General features: G+C 54.9%; 1 protein-coding gene across 1 annotated transcript in view; it reads right to left on the bottom strand.

Annotated features, from left to right (window-relative positions):
- Positions 1-5025: 5025 nt before the first annotated feature.
- The window catches only part of ALPL (alkaline phosphatase, biomineralization associated), a 56956-nt gene continuing 47283 nt past the window's right edge, over positions 5026-14698 (bottom strand). Inside the window, exons 7-12 of the mRNA XM_065893319.1 lie at positions 13650-13793; positions 11675-11744; positions 9583-9717; positions 7317-7508; positions 6737-6856; positions 5026-6037 (exon numbers count right to left, since the gene is read on the bottom strand). Of these exons, the coding sequence (XP_065749391.1) occupies positions 5772-6037; positions 6737-6856; positions 7317-7508; positions 9583-9717; positions 11675-11744; positions 13650-13793 (927 nt within the window). The 3' untranslated portion in view covers positions 5026-5771. The remainder of the gene's footprint in view (positions 6038-6736; positions 6857-7316; positions 7509-9582; positions 9718-11674; positions 11745-13649; positions 13794-14698) is intronic.

Here is a 14698-nt window from a genome sequence, read left to right as displayed (position 1 = left end):
GGGCGGATAAATGAGTTAAGTGCTCTGTGAAGCACTAGGAAGGATGCTGGCACTCAGGGAGCACCGTGGAAATGTCCACGGCTGTGCCCGTAGCCAGTGTTTCCAACACCTCAGCGACTCTAAGCCTCGGTTCCAGTGGGCAGGAGGGAGAGTCAGCACTGGCCGGTGGCAGCCCCATGCCCCGCCTGCCCCTGCTGGGCTGGTGGGTCATGTGCGTGCCCCCCATCCTGAGGTTGCGGGCAGATGGCTGAGGAGCCGGAAAAGAGCCTGGAGCCATGATCAAGGCAGCCTCACAAGGAGGCCCCAGGAAGCCACACAGGAACTCGGAAGCCCAAATCCTCTTCTGAGAACTTAATCCCCCACCCCACCCCCAGATCGGCTGGTACTAGATCTTGGTGGGAGGTCTCAGGGTTAGCCACCAGGGCTAATTATAAACGCTGCTGCTTTGGGGATCTCACTACCTGATCGAAGGGCTTCTGTGGCTGTTGGGGCTGGGGTTGTTTTCCTTGGAGAGATTAGCGCCTCGGAGGGCCTTGGAGGAGGTGGACTGGGGGTCAGGCAGACCTGGGTTCAACTTGCAGCTGTCACTAACAAGCCATGGAACAGGTCCCTGTGCCCTGCCAAGCCTCAACTTTCTAATCTGTAAAATGGGGATGATATTGTCCAGCTCACAGGATGGTGGTGGGGTATGTGGATGTGTCTAGCATCTGGGGATGCTCCTAACCATCCTACAACTTCACTGCCATGTCTTGGGTGCTTAGTAGGGTGTGCGATGCCTTGTAGGTCCCCTGCTCCCTCCTGCCTTCAATCTCAGAGCAGTAAGTTTGCTGACAATCTATCCACTTACATGCTGGTCCAGTTTCCTTCTTCACAAATAGGACTGAGACTCTCAGGCACAGGTTTGGGGACTGCCTCCTCCTCCCCACCTCCATGACCCCAGCTTCCCTTGCCTGGCCTTTTGCAGCAGACTCCTTGTTGGTTTCCCAGCCTCTAATTCTTCTCAGAGCTGGCAGCCAAGATGATCTTTCAAAAATGATGCTCACGCCCCAGCTCCAGAATCTTCCATGGCTCCCCAGGGTCTTCAAAGTCAACCCCTGGCTTCTTGAAATGGCATTTGAGGCCCTCCTGCCCATCTTTCCCACAACATTTCCTCTGAATTCCCCTCTGTAGCCTCATGCCTGCCTCAGTCCTCTTCGCCTTGTCAAGCCCCAGGTCATTCTTTGCCTTCTGTCTCTGTGCCCACCCCACTTGTGCCCCCAGCTGGTTAGGTGCCCCTTCCATGCCCCCACAGTTCCTTGCCTCCCCACCGCCCTGGAATTCCCTCTGGTGGTCTCTACCATGAGACATGAACTTCCTGAGGATAGAGTCTTGGACCTGTTCGCAGTTGTCTCCCAGGCGTGGCCCAGGCTATGGCCCAGAAAAAGGCAGGGGCCACAAGCTCAGTTTCCACAACGACCAGACAAGTAACACCAGTCCAGAGGGGTTTTGCATAAGGGTACAGGGAACCCTGGGGACTGAGGCAAACAGGAGAGGTGCCCCCAAGATGGACAGCCGTCTCTCAGCTCCAGCTGACTACTGCCCTGCAGAAATGTGGGGCAGTGCCAGCACACCTTCCAATTTTTCAAAAAAAGCCAGAAATTCAAATCTTTTGTGCAAGTTCCCAATGTTCTGAAACACTGTGAGGATACTCAGTGACGTCTGGGGAGCATGTGAGTTGGAAGGTGCCCTGAGCATAAGTGAAGCTGAGACAAGACAACTCAAGCTTCCCACACCCCTTCCTTTCTGTGGAGCAAAGGTGCTCACTGTTGAGTGGGGTGGGGGGCAGTGATTGCATCCCCTAGAAATCTAGTGAGGAGGGGCTGGGCATGTTGCTAACCATCCTGCAATGCACAGGACAGTCCTCACAACAGAGAAGCACCCAGCCCCAAGTGCCGGTAGTGCCGTAGTTGAGAACCTGCTAGAGTTGTTGGTGGGAAACAGCCACTCAACTGAAGACTACATTTCCCAGCCTCCTTTGCGTTTGATGGGATCATGTGACTAGTTCTCACCAATGCACCGTGAGTAGAAGGGACATATGTTACTTCCAGGAAGAAGTGGTTAGAAAGTGGGTCCCTCCCACCCCCCTCATTGGTGAGCTGGTCAGATAGACGTTCTGGTTAGATAGAACATCTGGAACTTAGAGGACAGCAGAGCCACATAGTGGAAAGAACCTGGGTCCCAGGCACCTGACCAGAGGCACCACCAGATGTTTGAGATAGAAATAAACTCTTATTGTGTTAAGTTCTAGATTTCTCTTTAACAGAAGACAGGGTTATCTGGATGACTAGAAGAGGATTTGTCAGCTTGGCTTCAGTCTTCCTCCCTGAGAAAGCATCTTACTGTCACCCTTAGCTTCTAGTTCTGCGGGTGGATGGGTGGAGCTGGGACCTCTGCCTGGACCCCTGGCCTGGATTAGGACTCAGAGCCACCAACAGTTAGACTAAAGGGGTGATGAGTGACGTGAAGGTGTGGGGTCCAGCCTGGGTGAGGGAGGCATGGGGGAAGACTCTGGAGCAGTGGCGCCTGAGCAGCCTTGATTATCCTTGAAGCGGACATCAGCCCACAGCCTGGACTCCCAGCAGGAGGAGCTCCTTGTTTCTCATGGGATCCTAAAGGCTCAGCATGTGTTCAGCATGGTGCTGGGACCGTACATTCAGATGCAGGAATGGAACGTCAGCAAAGTTAAAGAACTCTCCTGAGCTCGTGGAAACGAGAGAGTGATGGAGCAGAGACAGGAACCCCTATCTCTCTGACTCACAGCCCATGCTTTTGAACCCCATCCCAAAGTTTAACAGATATGATGGTGCTTTGTTAGTATCCTTTGAGCATTTACTGTTCTAGCACGTGCTTGGGAGCTTTGTCTCAGCCCTTCCAGGGGCCAGTTGGAAGAGCCAGGGTGTTCATTTTCCTGGGAGCAGCCCTCAGCCAATGAGGGATTAGAGCTGGAGAATAAATACCCCAGCTCCCTCGCCCCACAGTGGTATAACTCTGAGATACATCTTCTACACAGTCTCCTGGAGGCCCACAGTGGGACTGAGCCCTAGTTGTCCAGAATGGTAACCTGCTTAATAACATATCCTTCCCTTTCCATGCTGACTTCCCCACTCTGCCTGGTGCTTTCTGGGTTCCTTTTATAAACTAGTTGTACTCAGGTCCTTGTCTCAGAGTCTGCCTCTGGAAAATCCAACCTAAGACACAAAGGATGGTTTGCATACCCCAGAGACGTGTAAATTGATTTTGGGTGGTACTGGCGAACTTTTTTAAAATTTATTTTTGGCTGCGTTGGGTCTTTGTTGCTGCACATGGGCTTTCTCTAGTTGTGGCGAGCAGGGGCTACTCTTCGTTGCGGTGCAAAGGCTTCTCATTGCAGTGGCTTCTCTTGTTGCGGAGCACAGGCTCTAGGCATGCGGGCTCCAGTAGTTGTGGCGCACAGGATTAGTTGCTCCACGACATGTGGGATCTTCCCGGACCAGGGCTCGAACCTGTGTCCCCTGCATTGACAGGCAGATTCTTAACCACTGTGCCACCAGGGAAGTCCCTGGTGAACTTTTAAAAACAGACTGCTTAAATGTGAATTTAAAGACGTGTTTAGGGGGACTCCCCTGGTGGTCCAGGGGGTAAACACTCCGTGCTCCCAGTGCAGGGGATGTGGGTTTGATCCCTGGTCAGGGAAATAGATCCTGCATGTATGCCGCAACTAAGAGTTTACACGCCCCAACTAAGAAGTCCGCATGCCGCAACTAAGGATCCTGCATGCCGCCAACTAAGACCTGGTGCAGCCAAAATAAATTTAAAAAAAGAAAAGAAGAAGTGTTTAGGAAATGATAGTACAGAGATATGACAAAAATTATGAAGATGGTATAAGAATAACAAATGAAAATGCTGTAATGTACAGTTGAGATGAGGTCTCTGTCCTGGCGAGAATGTAGGCATGTAGTTTAATTTGTTAACCCAGCATCAGCTCGGCTGTGCTTCCCTTTTTAACAGGACTGCTAGGAAACTCAAAGAGAAATCTGCTCAGCTGCATTTTCTTTCTTGTAGGATGTCTGCTTCTGACATACAATTTCTCATCTTTCCAAGTTCGTATTTAACTGGCCCGTTATGAGTCATTAGGACTGGCTGCCTCAGAGCCTGGTTGGCAGGAGGTTGGAAATGCATTATAAAGAAATAAAGCGTGTCATTAAGTATGGGAACTTTGTAATCAAATTCCAGCTCCACAACTTGAGGGACCTTGGGCACTCACATCCCCTCCTGCACCCTTGGCTTCATCATCTAGAAATGTGGATGATGGAGGCCTACTTCCTAGTGAGGATTAAATGAACTGAATGCATACAAGCATCAAGCACAGAGATTAGCAGATGGTAAATGATCAATATTAATTGTTAAGATTAGTATCATTATTGGGACTTTGATTCTAATTGAGGAGAGAGGAGCAAACTTGGGCAACTCTGTATACCCCCAATATCAGGTGTAATCTTGAGTCTGGTACCTGGGCTTGACAATCAGGAATGGAAAAATCACAATCATCTAGGCTGAAGCTCTGTGAGGGCAACCACTAAATTCTTAGGACCTAGTACGGTGCCTGGCTCATACTCAATGCTTATTGAGTGAATGAATGGAGGAACAGCTACAATGGGCCAGGGTGGGCAGCTGTTTGTGAGCGCCATGCAGCAAGGGTGTCCCAGGGCCCTTGAAGGCCTTCCTGCCATGGGTTTCAGGGCACAGAGGCAGTCTTCTTTAATCCTCATGGCAACCCCAGAGTGGACTGTCTCCCATTTTACAGATAAGGAAATGGAGAGGCAGAGACACAAAGGACTTTGTCCAAAGTCGCCCAGGTAATGAGCGGTGAAGTCCCCAGGTCAGCAGGAGACCCTTTTCTCCCCGTCCAACCCCACCTGTGCTCCAGGGCCCTGAGTCCAGTTCTTCCCAGAGAAATGATCTTATTTCAGTCTCTTCCTCACCGACCACAAAGACTCAGTCCTGTCCTCAGAAATATTTGGAAAGTTTTATTTAAATGTTTTGTGTTCCCTTTTAACCAACATCAAAAAGAGAAAAATTTTTGGCTGCTCCAAACAGGAGAGTCACTTCAGAGAGGAGCTGGCATGTGTGTTCAGAGCTGGGAAGTGTCTGCTCTGCCAGGCTGCCCTTCCCAGCCTGGGCCACCCTGGGCTGGATGGCCAGTCCCAGGAGCTGACTTCCCGGGAGCCCCAGGCGGCCTTGGAATGAGTGAGTGAGCAAACCCCCATCCTGAGGAGAAGGACTTGGTCTCCCCTGCAGTTAGGACTGGGCTTGAGGACAGGGACATGAGCCTGGTGGGGCCTGGTGGGTTCCAGAGGGAAGGAGAGGGGAGTGGGAGGATCAGATCCGGAATGTTCTGTAGAAGCTCCAAGGCCTCTGGGTCTGGAGAAATACGTCTGCTAGAAAAATAAGATGCTTTGAGAAGTTCTGCAGTCTATGCTCTCTGCCTGCCCAAGAGAAACCTACCCTGTTGGCCAAAGGGGCAGCGGGTGGGGGCAGAGGCTGGAGGTCAGCAACTGGTGGAGATTTCCAGCGGGGAGCGAGGTGGGCAGCAGGCAGACTTTGGTTTCCTGGGTCCCCTTTCTGGCAGCTGCAGAGGCTGTGGAGGCCTCTGCCTCCCGCCCCTTGAGGTGTGGGCTGCCGGGGGTGGGCAGCACTTGGAGAAGGAGGCCAGCCATCTGTCGTGGGCTGGTAGATGCCCAGGCCCTGGGCCCTCAGAACAGGATGGCCAGGGGGAGCAGGGCCAGCAGGAACAGCAGAGGGCCTGGCGAGGGGCTGCCTGACAAGCTGGCGGAGGCACAGTGGTCGTGGTTGGCACCGATGCAGGCTGCGTAAGCCATCACGTGGGGGATGTAGTTCTGCTCGTGGACGCCGTGCAGCAGGTGTGCCATGGGGCCCTTGGCGAAGACGGCTACGTCCTCCCCGCCATGGGTCTCGTGGCGCAGGGGCACGGCAGACTGTGCCTGGTAGTTGTTGTGAGCTGCGGGCCAGAAGAAACACTTGCTGAGAGCCTAGCAGGGGCCTGGCACTATGCAGTAGCTTCCCCGTGCCCCTTCCAGGTTGGCCTGAATGCCCCCATTTTATAGAAGAGGAAACTGAGGCTCACTGGAGGGAAGTCATTTCGCACCAGGCCACAGGATTTGGGCCTGAGTCTGTTCTGACACAGAAGCCTGCACTCTCAACCCCCAGACCTCATCCGGGCCGTCTGGATTAGAAGGGAAGAGTCAACCCAGGAGAGCCTCTTACCGTTGGCTGTGCCATTAGGCCCCCAGGGACCCCTGGGGACATCATGAACAAACATCCAACAATATGGAATTGGATAAGCAGACTGGGAAGACTCACACGCTGGAATATTATACAGCCAGTAAAAACGACAGTGTAACATAGCAAGTACCTACACATGCCAGGCACCACGCTAAGCTCATCAGATCTATCTAGTCCTTCAGACAAACTTAGGAGGTAGATATGGAGGAAACAGAAGCTGAGGAAGGTGAAGTTATTTGCCCAAGGTCACAGAGCTGCTAGATTTTAGGAGGGATTCAAATTAAGGTTGTTCTGACTCAAGTCCTGGCTATCCTGAGACACCCCCCCGAGCCTTAACCACAGGACTACACTGTTTCCAAGCTCATCCCTAAGAGGGTGCCCTGTCCCCTCCCAGCTCTGGGCCTTGCAGTCTTACCGTAGTCCACCATGGAGACATTCTCTCGCTCACCGCCTACCACCTTGTAGCCAGGCCCGTTGCCGTACAGGATGGCAGTGAAAGGCTTCTTGTCTGTGTCACTCACCATGGGGGCCAGACCTGCACAGGGAGGCACTGGTCCAGGGGTCATGTTGGAGTACAGTCCCCAGCCCCCAGCTTGGCAACCCCTGGGTCCCCTTTCAAGGAAGTCGCCTTCCAAACCCAATTTATTTCCAACCAGCCACCCTTCAGTTTTCACCGTGCCCACATCCTCCCATCTGTTGGTCTGTCCTTCCATCCTTCCATCCATCCTCTCCTCTCCCCTGTCCATTAATCCATCCTCCCTCTCATTTTTCTACCCATCCATCATCCAGGTGGCCACCCATACACCCACCCAGGCATCACTTCACTCCATCCCCCATCCTGTGTTCCCCCACCTGTCAGTGACTATTCCTCCCTGCCCAATTCTGAGTCTCACACATGCCAGGCCCTGGGCTTGCCAGGTCTCCCACCCCACTCCTGCTCCCAGAGGGCAGACCCTGGGAGTGCCCAGTGCCCACCCCAATGGAGGCCCACCTACCAAAAATAGAGTTGCCACGGGGTGTGTACCCGCCAAAGGTAAAGACGTGGGAGTGGTCAGCGGTGACAACGGTCAGCGTGTCTTCCACGGAGGTCATGGTGCCTGCCTGCCCGATTGCCCGGTCCATCTCCACCACCTCGTGCAGTGCCTGCTTGGCTTTGCCCTCATGGTGCCCGTGGTCAATCCTTCCCCCTTGGGACACCAAGGCAAAGGCCTCCAGTGAGGGGGCGGGGAAGGAGATCTGACCCCCAATCCCCATCCCGTGATGGCCAGGGGACTCCCCTGGGCCAGGCACCACACGAGGCACTTGACACAGCCATTCGACCTTCACAGCACCTCAGAAGGCGAGTTGTTGGACCACAGGCCCACCCGTGGAGAGTGCAAAGCCAGGGTTTAAAGCAGCTCCACCACCCCACTTGGCTCCCAACACTGCTTCTTCAGCTTCTCGGTGTCCCTGAAGACCTTGGAGAGGTAGGGAAGGGACCCAACATGCCTGAATGGCTACTAGGTGCCAGGCGTCATAAGCTGATGTCTTGTTTCCCTTTTACAACAACCATGGGCAGAGATGGGTACGATTAGCCCCGCTTACAGATGGAGCAGCTGAGGCCGGGAGTGGGAAGTGACGTGTCCAAGGTGGGATCTGCTAGGATTTGAATTCAGGTGTGACTCGCTGTAAAGCCCTGTTTTTCCATCTCCGCTTTGAATACATCCCCTCCCAGGGTAAAGCACGCTCCTAAAGGGGAAAAACCCTCCATGCCTGGGCAGTGCCTACGGCAGCCTTCCATAAAGGCCCGGGGAAGCCTGCACCTCGTGCCACCTCCCCAGATGAGCAAAGGAGGCCTGGCGTTAAGCCTGGCTTAAAGGTCATGGCTAAGGCTGTGTGACTTCAGAGAACATCTTCCATCTCTAACAGGAAGACGATGCCTGGTGGACACTCCCATCTCTGAGGCTCCTGAGCCTGGGCGCCTGGCCGCCCTCCTTCCTGCTAGCCTGGGCCTCACCACTCTGGCCCGGCAGGCTAGCAGGGTGGGTCCCTCCTTTGTTGTGGCTCTGGGAGCAGCTGGTCTGGCGGGCCCAGTCTTGGCCGCGCTCACAAAGAAAACCGCTCCCGGGGGAGCCCGTGCTCACCACCACTGGTTCCTGGCTGGTTCTTCGGCATCAGAGGCCCGTTCAGGGCCAGGCCGAGACCGCCGTGCTTCAGTGGGAACCCCAGGGCTTGGCAAGAAAGCCGCCGAGTTGGGCTGGCGGCCGCTGGCCTCTGGAGGGCGGAGGGGCCCGAGCGTGTGCGTATGTGTGGTGACAGGATGTGTGCAAATACGTCCGTGTGCGTGTGTCCATTTAGAACATGAAAGACAATAGTTGTTAGAACCTTGGAAGATTCTGGAAGCTATCATTTCCTCTCACTTCCTATTGTTATTGACTTAGCTACTGTGTAATCGTAATAATGATAGTAACAGAAGCATCAAGGATTTATTCTCTTTTGGGCCCTGTTCCAAGTACATTATGTCTCTGAACTCAATGGATGCTAATAACCCTTCTTGGAGAGGGTGACTATTTTTGGCCTCATTTTACAGAAATGTACAGGTAGAGGTCACAGAGCCAGTGGGTGGCAGCATCAGGACAATGACTCCAGGGCCTCACAACAGTGCTGGGAAACCCCAGGAATGTCGGCATACAGCACCGCTGCCTCCTGAAGGATCTGGCTCTCCCAACCCAGGGGACCCCGGGATATCCCAGGGCCCGCCCTGGGCCTTCTCCTCTCTGACCTTGTTCCTACACGGGCCCAGTAACATCAGAGGTCTGTTGTCCAGCTGCGAGGGTTCCTGCGGACCGATGGGCACCTACAGAGGAGGACCCTGGGCCGGTGTCCTTGGACCCAGCCAGGCAGCTGCTAAGAGCACATTTGTCTACCAGGGCCTGCTGATTTGTCTTTTGGGAGGAGTGAAGCTGAGGGGCCTGCACACCCCTCCAGAGCCAGGCCTTGGGGAGGTATTTCCAAAAGGAAGAAACTTGCCTCCTCTCTCAGGAAGCCTTCCTGGACTAGTAAGCCAGATGTGCCATCTCCACGCCCAGAGGAGAGCTGCTTATTGGGCTGGGAACTTCAGCACCGCCCCCTTTCCCCCCCTCCCTCCACAACCCATCTCCCTAAAGGAATCTCCCTGCTCATCCCCAAACTGGACAGTTCTGAGAGCTGGACCGCCCTACCCCCGAACCCATCTGGAAGCTCCCAGGGAAGTGGCCCTGCAGTCAGGTCCTGGACCCCTACCTTCCACCAGCAAGAAGAAGCCTTTGGGGTTCTTGCTCAGGATCCTGATGGCCATCTCCACCATCTCGGAGAGTGAAGGGTCAGTCACGTTGTTCCTGTTGAGTTCATACTGCATGTCCCCTGGCTCAAAGAGACCTGAGGAGGACCCGGGAGGATGTGGGTGTCTCAGGGAGCGCAGGCTCCCCACACACAGCTTGGGGGTAAAGTGGGGGGATGGGAGCTCATCCGGGCGGCTCTTGTGGGCCTGACTTGTGCCAGGTGCTTTGGGCGCACTTCCTCCTTTCATCTTCTTAGCCACGCCCTGGTGAGAGCGACCACCGCGTCCATTTCACAGAGGAGGAGACTGAGCTCAGGTGTTTAGTACCTTGCTATTTTCAGCTGCTAAGTGGGAGACCTGGGATTCCAATCCATCAGCCCACCCTGAGCCCATGGAGCCCTGGACATGGCAGAAGACTGTGTCCTGGCCTCAACAAGGCAGCCTGGGTGTGTATTTACATGTCATTTACAGGTCAGCCTTGAAGGCCTCAGTGCCCTGTGCAGTGAAACAGAAGAAGGGCTGGGGTCACTGTCCCTCCTGTTCACCGAGCTCGGTTTTTTCCCTTGTGAAGTAAGGAGAGTGTCACGAGATTACCCATGTCACTAGATTCCGCAAGTACTGAGCTGGTGTTTCCAGTCCTGGATGTCCTTCCAGAACACCTTGCCCTTCCATGATTGCACGCAGCCAAGCAAGGGCTCCGAGGGACAGAGTGCTTACTCTGTGCCACACGCTGTCCTCTGTGCTTTGGAAGCACTTAGGCGCCAGCCTCTGAGATGCTGCCTAATAATCCTCCCTCCTGGAATTCACGCCCGTGTGTGCCCCTCCCTCACTGACTAGGGCTAGCCGGTGTATCCGACAGAACACTGTAGAAATGATGGTGTGTGACTTCCAGGCCAGGGCATAACACACTGTGGCCTCGGCCTTGCAAGCTCTTACATTTCTGGGGGAAGCCAGCCGCCATGTTGTAAGGACACTCAAGCAACTCAATGGAGAGATTCATGTGGCAAGGAGCTGAGGCCTCCTGCCAACAGCCTGCACCGAGCTATGAGCCATATGAGTGGCCCACCTCGGAAGCCCTGGCCCCAGACAAGTCTTCAGATGACTGCAACCTCACAAGAGACCCAGCTAAATCACTTGCAAACTCTCGACCCAGAGAAACTGTGAAGGAATAAATTGTTCAACAATCATTATAAATAAAACAACTTTACAGTTGTTTTAAACTGTAAAGTTTTGGGATAATTTGTTACGCAGCAACAGGTAACTTACATATTAGCTCACTTAATCCTCATGACAACCCTGAGGAAGGCCCTGTTGTTATCCCCATTTTACGGAGGATTCATTATCCTTATTTTATAGAAGAGAAAACTGTGGCACAGAGAGGAGAAATCACTTGCCCAAGGTTGCACAGCTCATGGATGGTAGCAGCTGGATTTGAACCCAGCACTCTGGCTCTAAGAACCCAGGACCCAGGGGCTGTGCTCCTTGAGAAAGATTTGCAGGAGGTCTTGCTCCCACTTGCTTGGCCCAATAGCTAGAAGGGAAGGAGGACCCAGATGTCTGCATGGTGGCACTCAGGGTCTCATTCCACCTGGCCTGGAGCCGCCCCCAGGCCCCACACCTGTTTCCCACTCCCTGGGGAAATGGGGGCACCCCCCCCCCCCCCCCCCCAGTCAAGACCACTGGCGACAATCTAGCTGGCTTCTGCCCTGACAACGCAGCAGGGCTGGCTCTGGGTCCCCTTGCTCCTCAGTCTAGGATCTGTTTAAGTCCCAGCTCCAGCCAGGGTTCAAACTCACCTGGGCCCTAATTCTAACTGGCTGTGTGGCATGCCAGAGGTCGCTTCCTTTCTCTGAGCTTTGTTTCCCTTTGTGCTCAATGGAGCTATTCACCCTGCACAGCCAGCAGATTTCAGGTCTAATTCTATGAACCAGAACCCCTCCCTCACCCCTCCCAGGTCCTGGAGCCTGAGGGCGAAGGTCCCTAAGTAGCGGGGCAGCCTGGGACCTCGTTCCCGGGGCACCCAGCTGGATGTCCACTCCACCCCCCTCCACTTACCTAAGAGGTAGTCCACGGTGTAGGGGTCGAGGGCCAGGAGTTCGGTGCGGTTCCAGATATAGTGAGAGTGCTAGGAAGGAGGGCGGTGTCAGCCATGCGGGGCTGGGGAAGTCGGAAGGACTAACCCCAGCTGGTCTCAGAGTCTGCGGCATGCACCGGTTCTCTTCAGTCATTTAAAATCCCTCCCCGAAGACCCACCATCCCTGCCTTCAAGAAATGGCAAATAAATGGGAAATTTTAATGCAGGGAGATGAGAATTTGGAGACCAGAGACCACTGTGAGCCTTGAGGCCGGATCAGAGAGAGCTTCCTGATGTCCTAATGGGGCCTTGAAGGACAAGCAGGAATTGATCAGCCTGGGGTCAGGGAGCAGAGTTCCAAGCACGGGGAGGGATCAGGGAGCAAAGAAGAGGGAGGCGCAGATCACAGGCGGCCTTGAGTGCCCACTGAGAGGTATGGGCTATGTGTATTCTGAGAGCTGTGGAGAGCCAGGGAGGAAGCAAAGCCCTAGCTCTGCCTTGGGGACCCCACCCAAGGGGGAGATAAAGGAAGTGCTGTTTCCCCAGGGCACAGAGGCCATGGGAAGGGGCTGGCCAGCTTGCCTGGTGATGGCACCATTCAGGCCTAGACCGGGGGGTCCCGAACTACCAGGAATCAGCTGTGTGTCCATTAGAGAGCCCCTTGCCTTCTCTGGCCAATGGCATTGGGATCAGAGGTTTCTGAACCTCAGGGGCTGCTTTGGAAAGGAGGGTGGGAAGGCTAAGAAAGTGGAGCTCCCCTCCTTCACTGAGATGATTCTCCTATGTTATCTCATTTGTCCCTCACATCACCCATCCAAGGTAGGTACTGTATTCTCATTTTACGGATGACACTGAGACACACAGATTAACCCATACTAAGGCATGATTTGCAAAGAATGTGTGGCTTATCTGAAACCTCAAAGTGATACCCTGTTCGGTCCAGTGATGTAGGTGCCTCTCTCCCTCTTGGTGTCTAGACTGAGTTCCAGGGTAAGCCCCCTGCCTGGGCAAGAAGAATTATAAGCTCCGGTCCCATGTTCCAGGTAGAGAAACTGAGGCTGGGAGTGGCGGTGTCTCTCTGACTCAGGCTGGGATGGGGCTCTGGTCCAGCCTGAGCTGACTCAGGAGTGGGAAAGGTTCAAAGCAGCTCAGTCCCACCCCTACCAGCCCCGGGGGGCCGTTTCCCAGCCCCTACCCCCCACCCCGCTCTTGGCCCAGCCCCATCCCACAAGGCCTCCCCGGGGGCCAGTCCTGGAACCCTCAGAAACCCAACCCCAGAGTGACATCAAAGTGGCTGCCAGGCTGCTTCCCACTGTCTTCAGCCCTGACCGCAGTCATTTCTAGACCCCAGCTGCCCCAGGCCCAGCGGCCGGCAGACGGAATTTAAGGGCCAGAGCTGCTCCAGGGAGCCAGCGCCCAGGTCTTCCCACGCTCCGGCAGGCCAGCACGTGCCCGGCCCGGCCCCTCCCTGCCACCTCTGCCTGCAAGACCCTCCCAATATTGCCTCCTCCCCCTCCTCCCCCTCCTCCCCCTTGTCAGGGCTTCTCAGCCCCACCCTTGTGGTCTGTCCCCTCTGGGTTCCTGTAGCTCCTGGGCGTCTCGCCTTCCAAGCACACAGCATTCCACGTTTCCTTAACCATCTGACTCATCCTTTGGACCTCATGCCTAGCCAGGGGCCCTGCACACAGTAGGGGTGCAGGTGGACTGAATGTCTCTGCAGGTTATCCTTGGCCCACCTTCCTCCTTACCGCCTGAAGGTATTTCACTGTGGTCTTGAAGGAAGGAATTGATGGGCACCTACTGTGTGCCATTCATATATCTGTAAGGCCCTCTGAGCCCATTGAGGTAAGAATTATGACCCCATTCTACAGAAATGAACACGGATTCAGAGAGGACTCCCGCAGCCCTGCCCACTGCAGGCGTACCCTGCAGCCATCAGGCCCCCGGACAGGCTACCTTGTGTTTCGGTTTGAAGCTCTTCCAGATGTCGATGAGGTTCAGGCCGTCCAGCCTCGTGCCCCTGGCCTTCTCGTCCATCTCATACTCCACATCGGTTCTATTCTTGGGGAACATGTACTTCCGGCCGCCCCCCATGATCACCTAAAGGGGACACAGCCATGAGGAGCCCAGGGCGCCATGACGTCCAGAGGCTCCAGAGGCTCCGCCTGGAGAGCTGGGCTCCTGGAGGCCCGGCGGGTGGAGTGGAAGCTTCTCCAGCATGGCGAGTCCTGGCTTCAGTCCACGCTGCCCTCCCCGAGCCTCCACTTCTCCAGCTCGGGGGCAGGGATGAAATCACGAGGCTATTGGGACTGTGATTTGGGCTTCTGGGTGAAATATTGGAGCTAACCTCCCTTATTCGGCTTTCCGGAAGCCCGACGCATAACTTGGGCTTCTGTGAGAATAATACCATGTACAGAGTGTGTGTCAGGCACTAAGGACCTGAGATACATGATCTTATTCAACGTCATACCAAGGCTGTAAGGGAACCCGTGTCACCTGTTTTCCAAACAAAGAAATGGGTGTAGAAATGTGATTTCTTTCCCATAAGGCCACACGGCCAGTGAGGGGCAGAGCCAGGATTCAAACCCGAGGCTCCTCCAGCCCCGGCACCAGGGCCCTGCGGCGTCCATGGAGCTGAGGTTGGGGACTCTGAGAGCCTCCTCCCCCCACAGCCAGGGAGGTCTTGGGGCAGCCCAGCTGGATGCCTGGCAAACAGAGGACCAGTACTCACGTCTGTGTAGTCACCGCCAGGCTAATTTTACCCACTGTGCTGACCCGCTTGGGCAGACGGACGCAGGACTGTTTGTTTTCCTGGGGAGTCCGTGTTTGAAGTCCTGGCTATTTTTAGAACGGGGGCCAAGAGCATACTAGCCGCCGCCCGCAGTGACCACCACACCGGTGTCCTCCTGTCACCGTGGGCGTCAGCCCAGGCCGCTGCCCCTGGCTGACACCTTGGGAGAGCAGACCCAGTGACGGCTGGCCTCAGATCCACTGTCCTGGGACTG

This window comes from Phocoena phocoena, chromosome 1, assembly GCF_963924675.1.
Source record: "Phocoena phocoena chromosome 1, mPhoPho1.1, whole genome shotgun sequence".
Taxonomy (NCBI): Eukaryota; Metazoa; Chordata; class Mammalia; order Artiodactyla; family Phocoenidae; genus Phocoena; species Phocoena phocoena.
The sequence above is the reverse complement of the archived record's forward strand: the minus strand, read 5'-3'. Positions and strand labels throughout refer to the sequence as shown.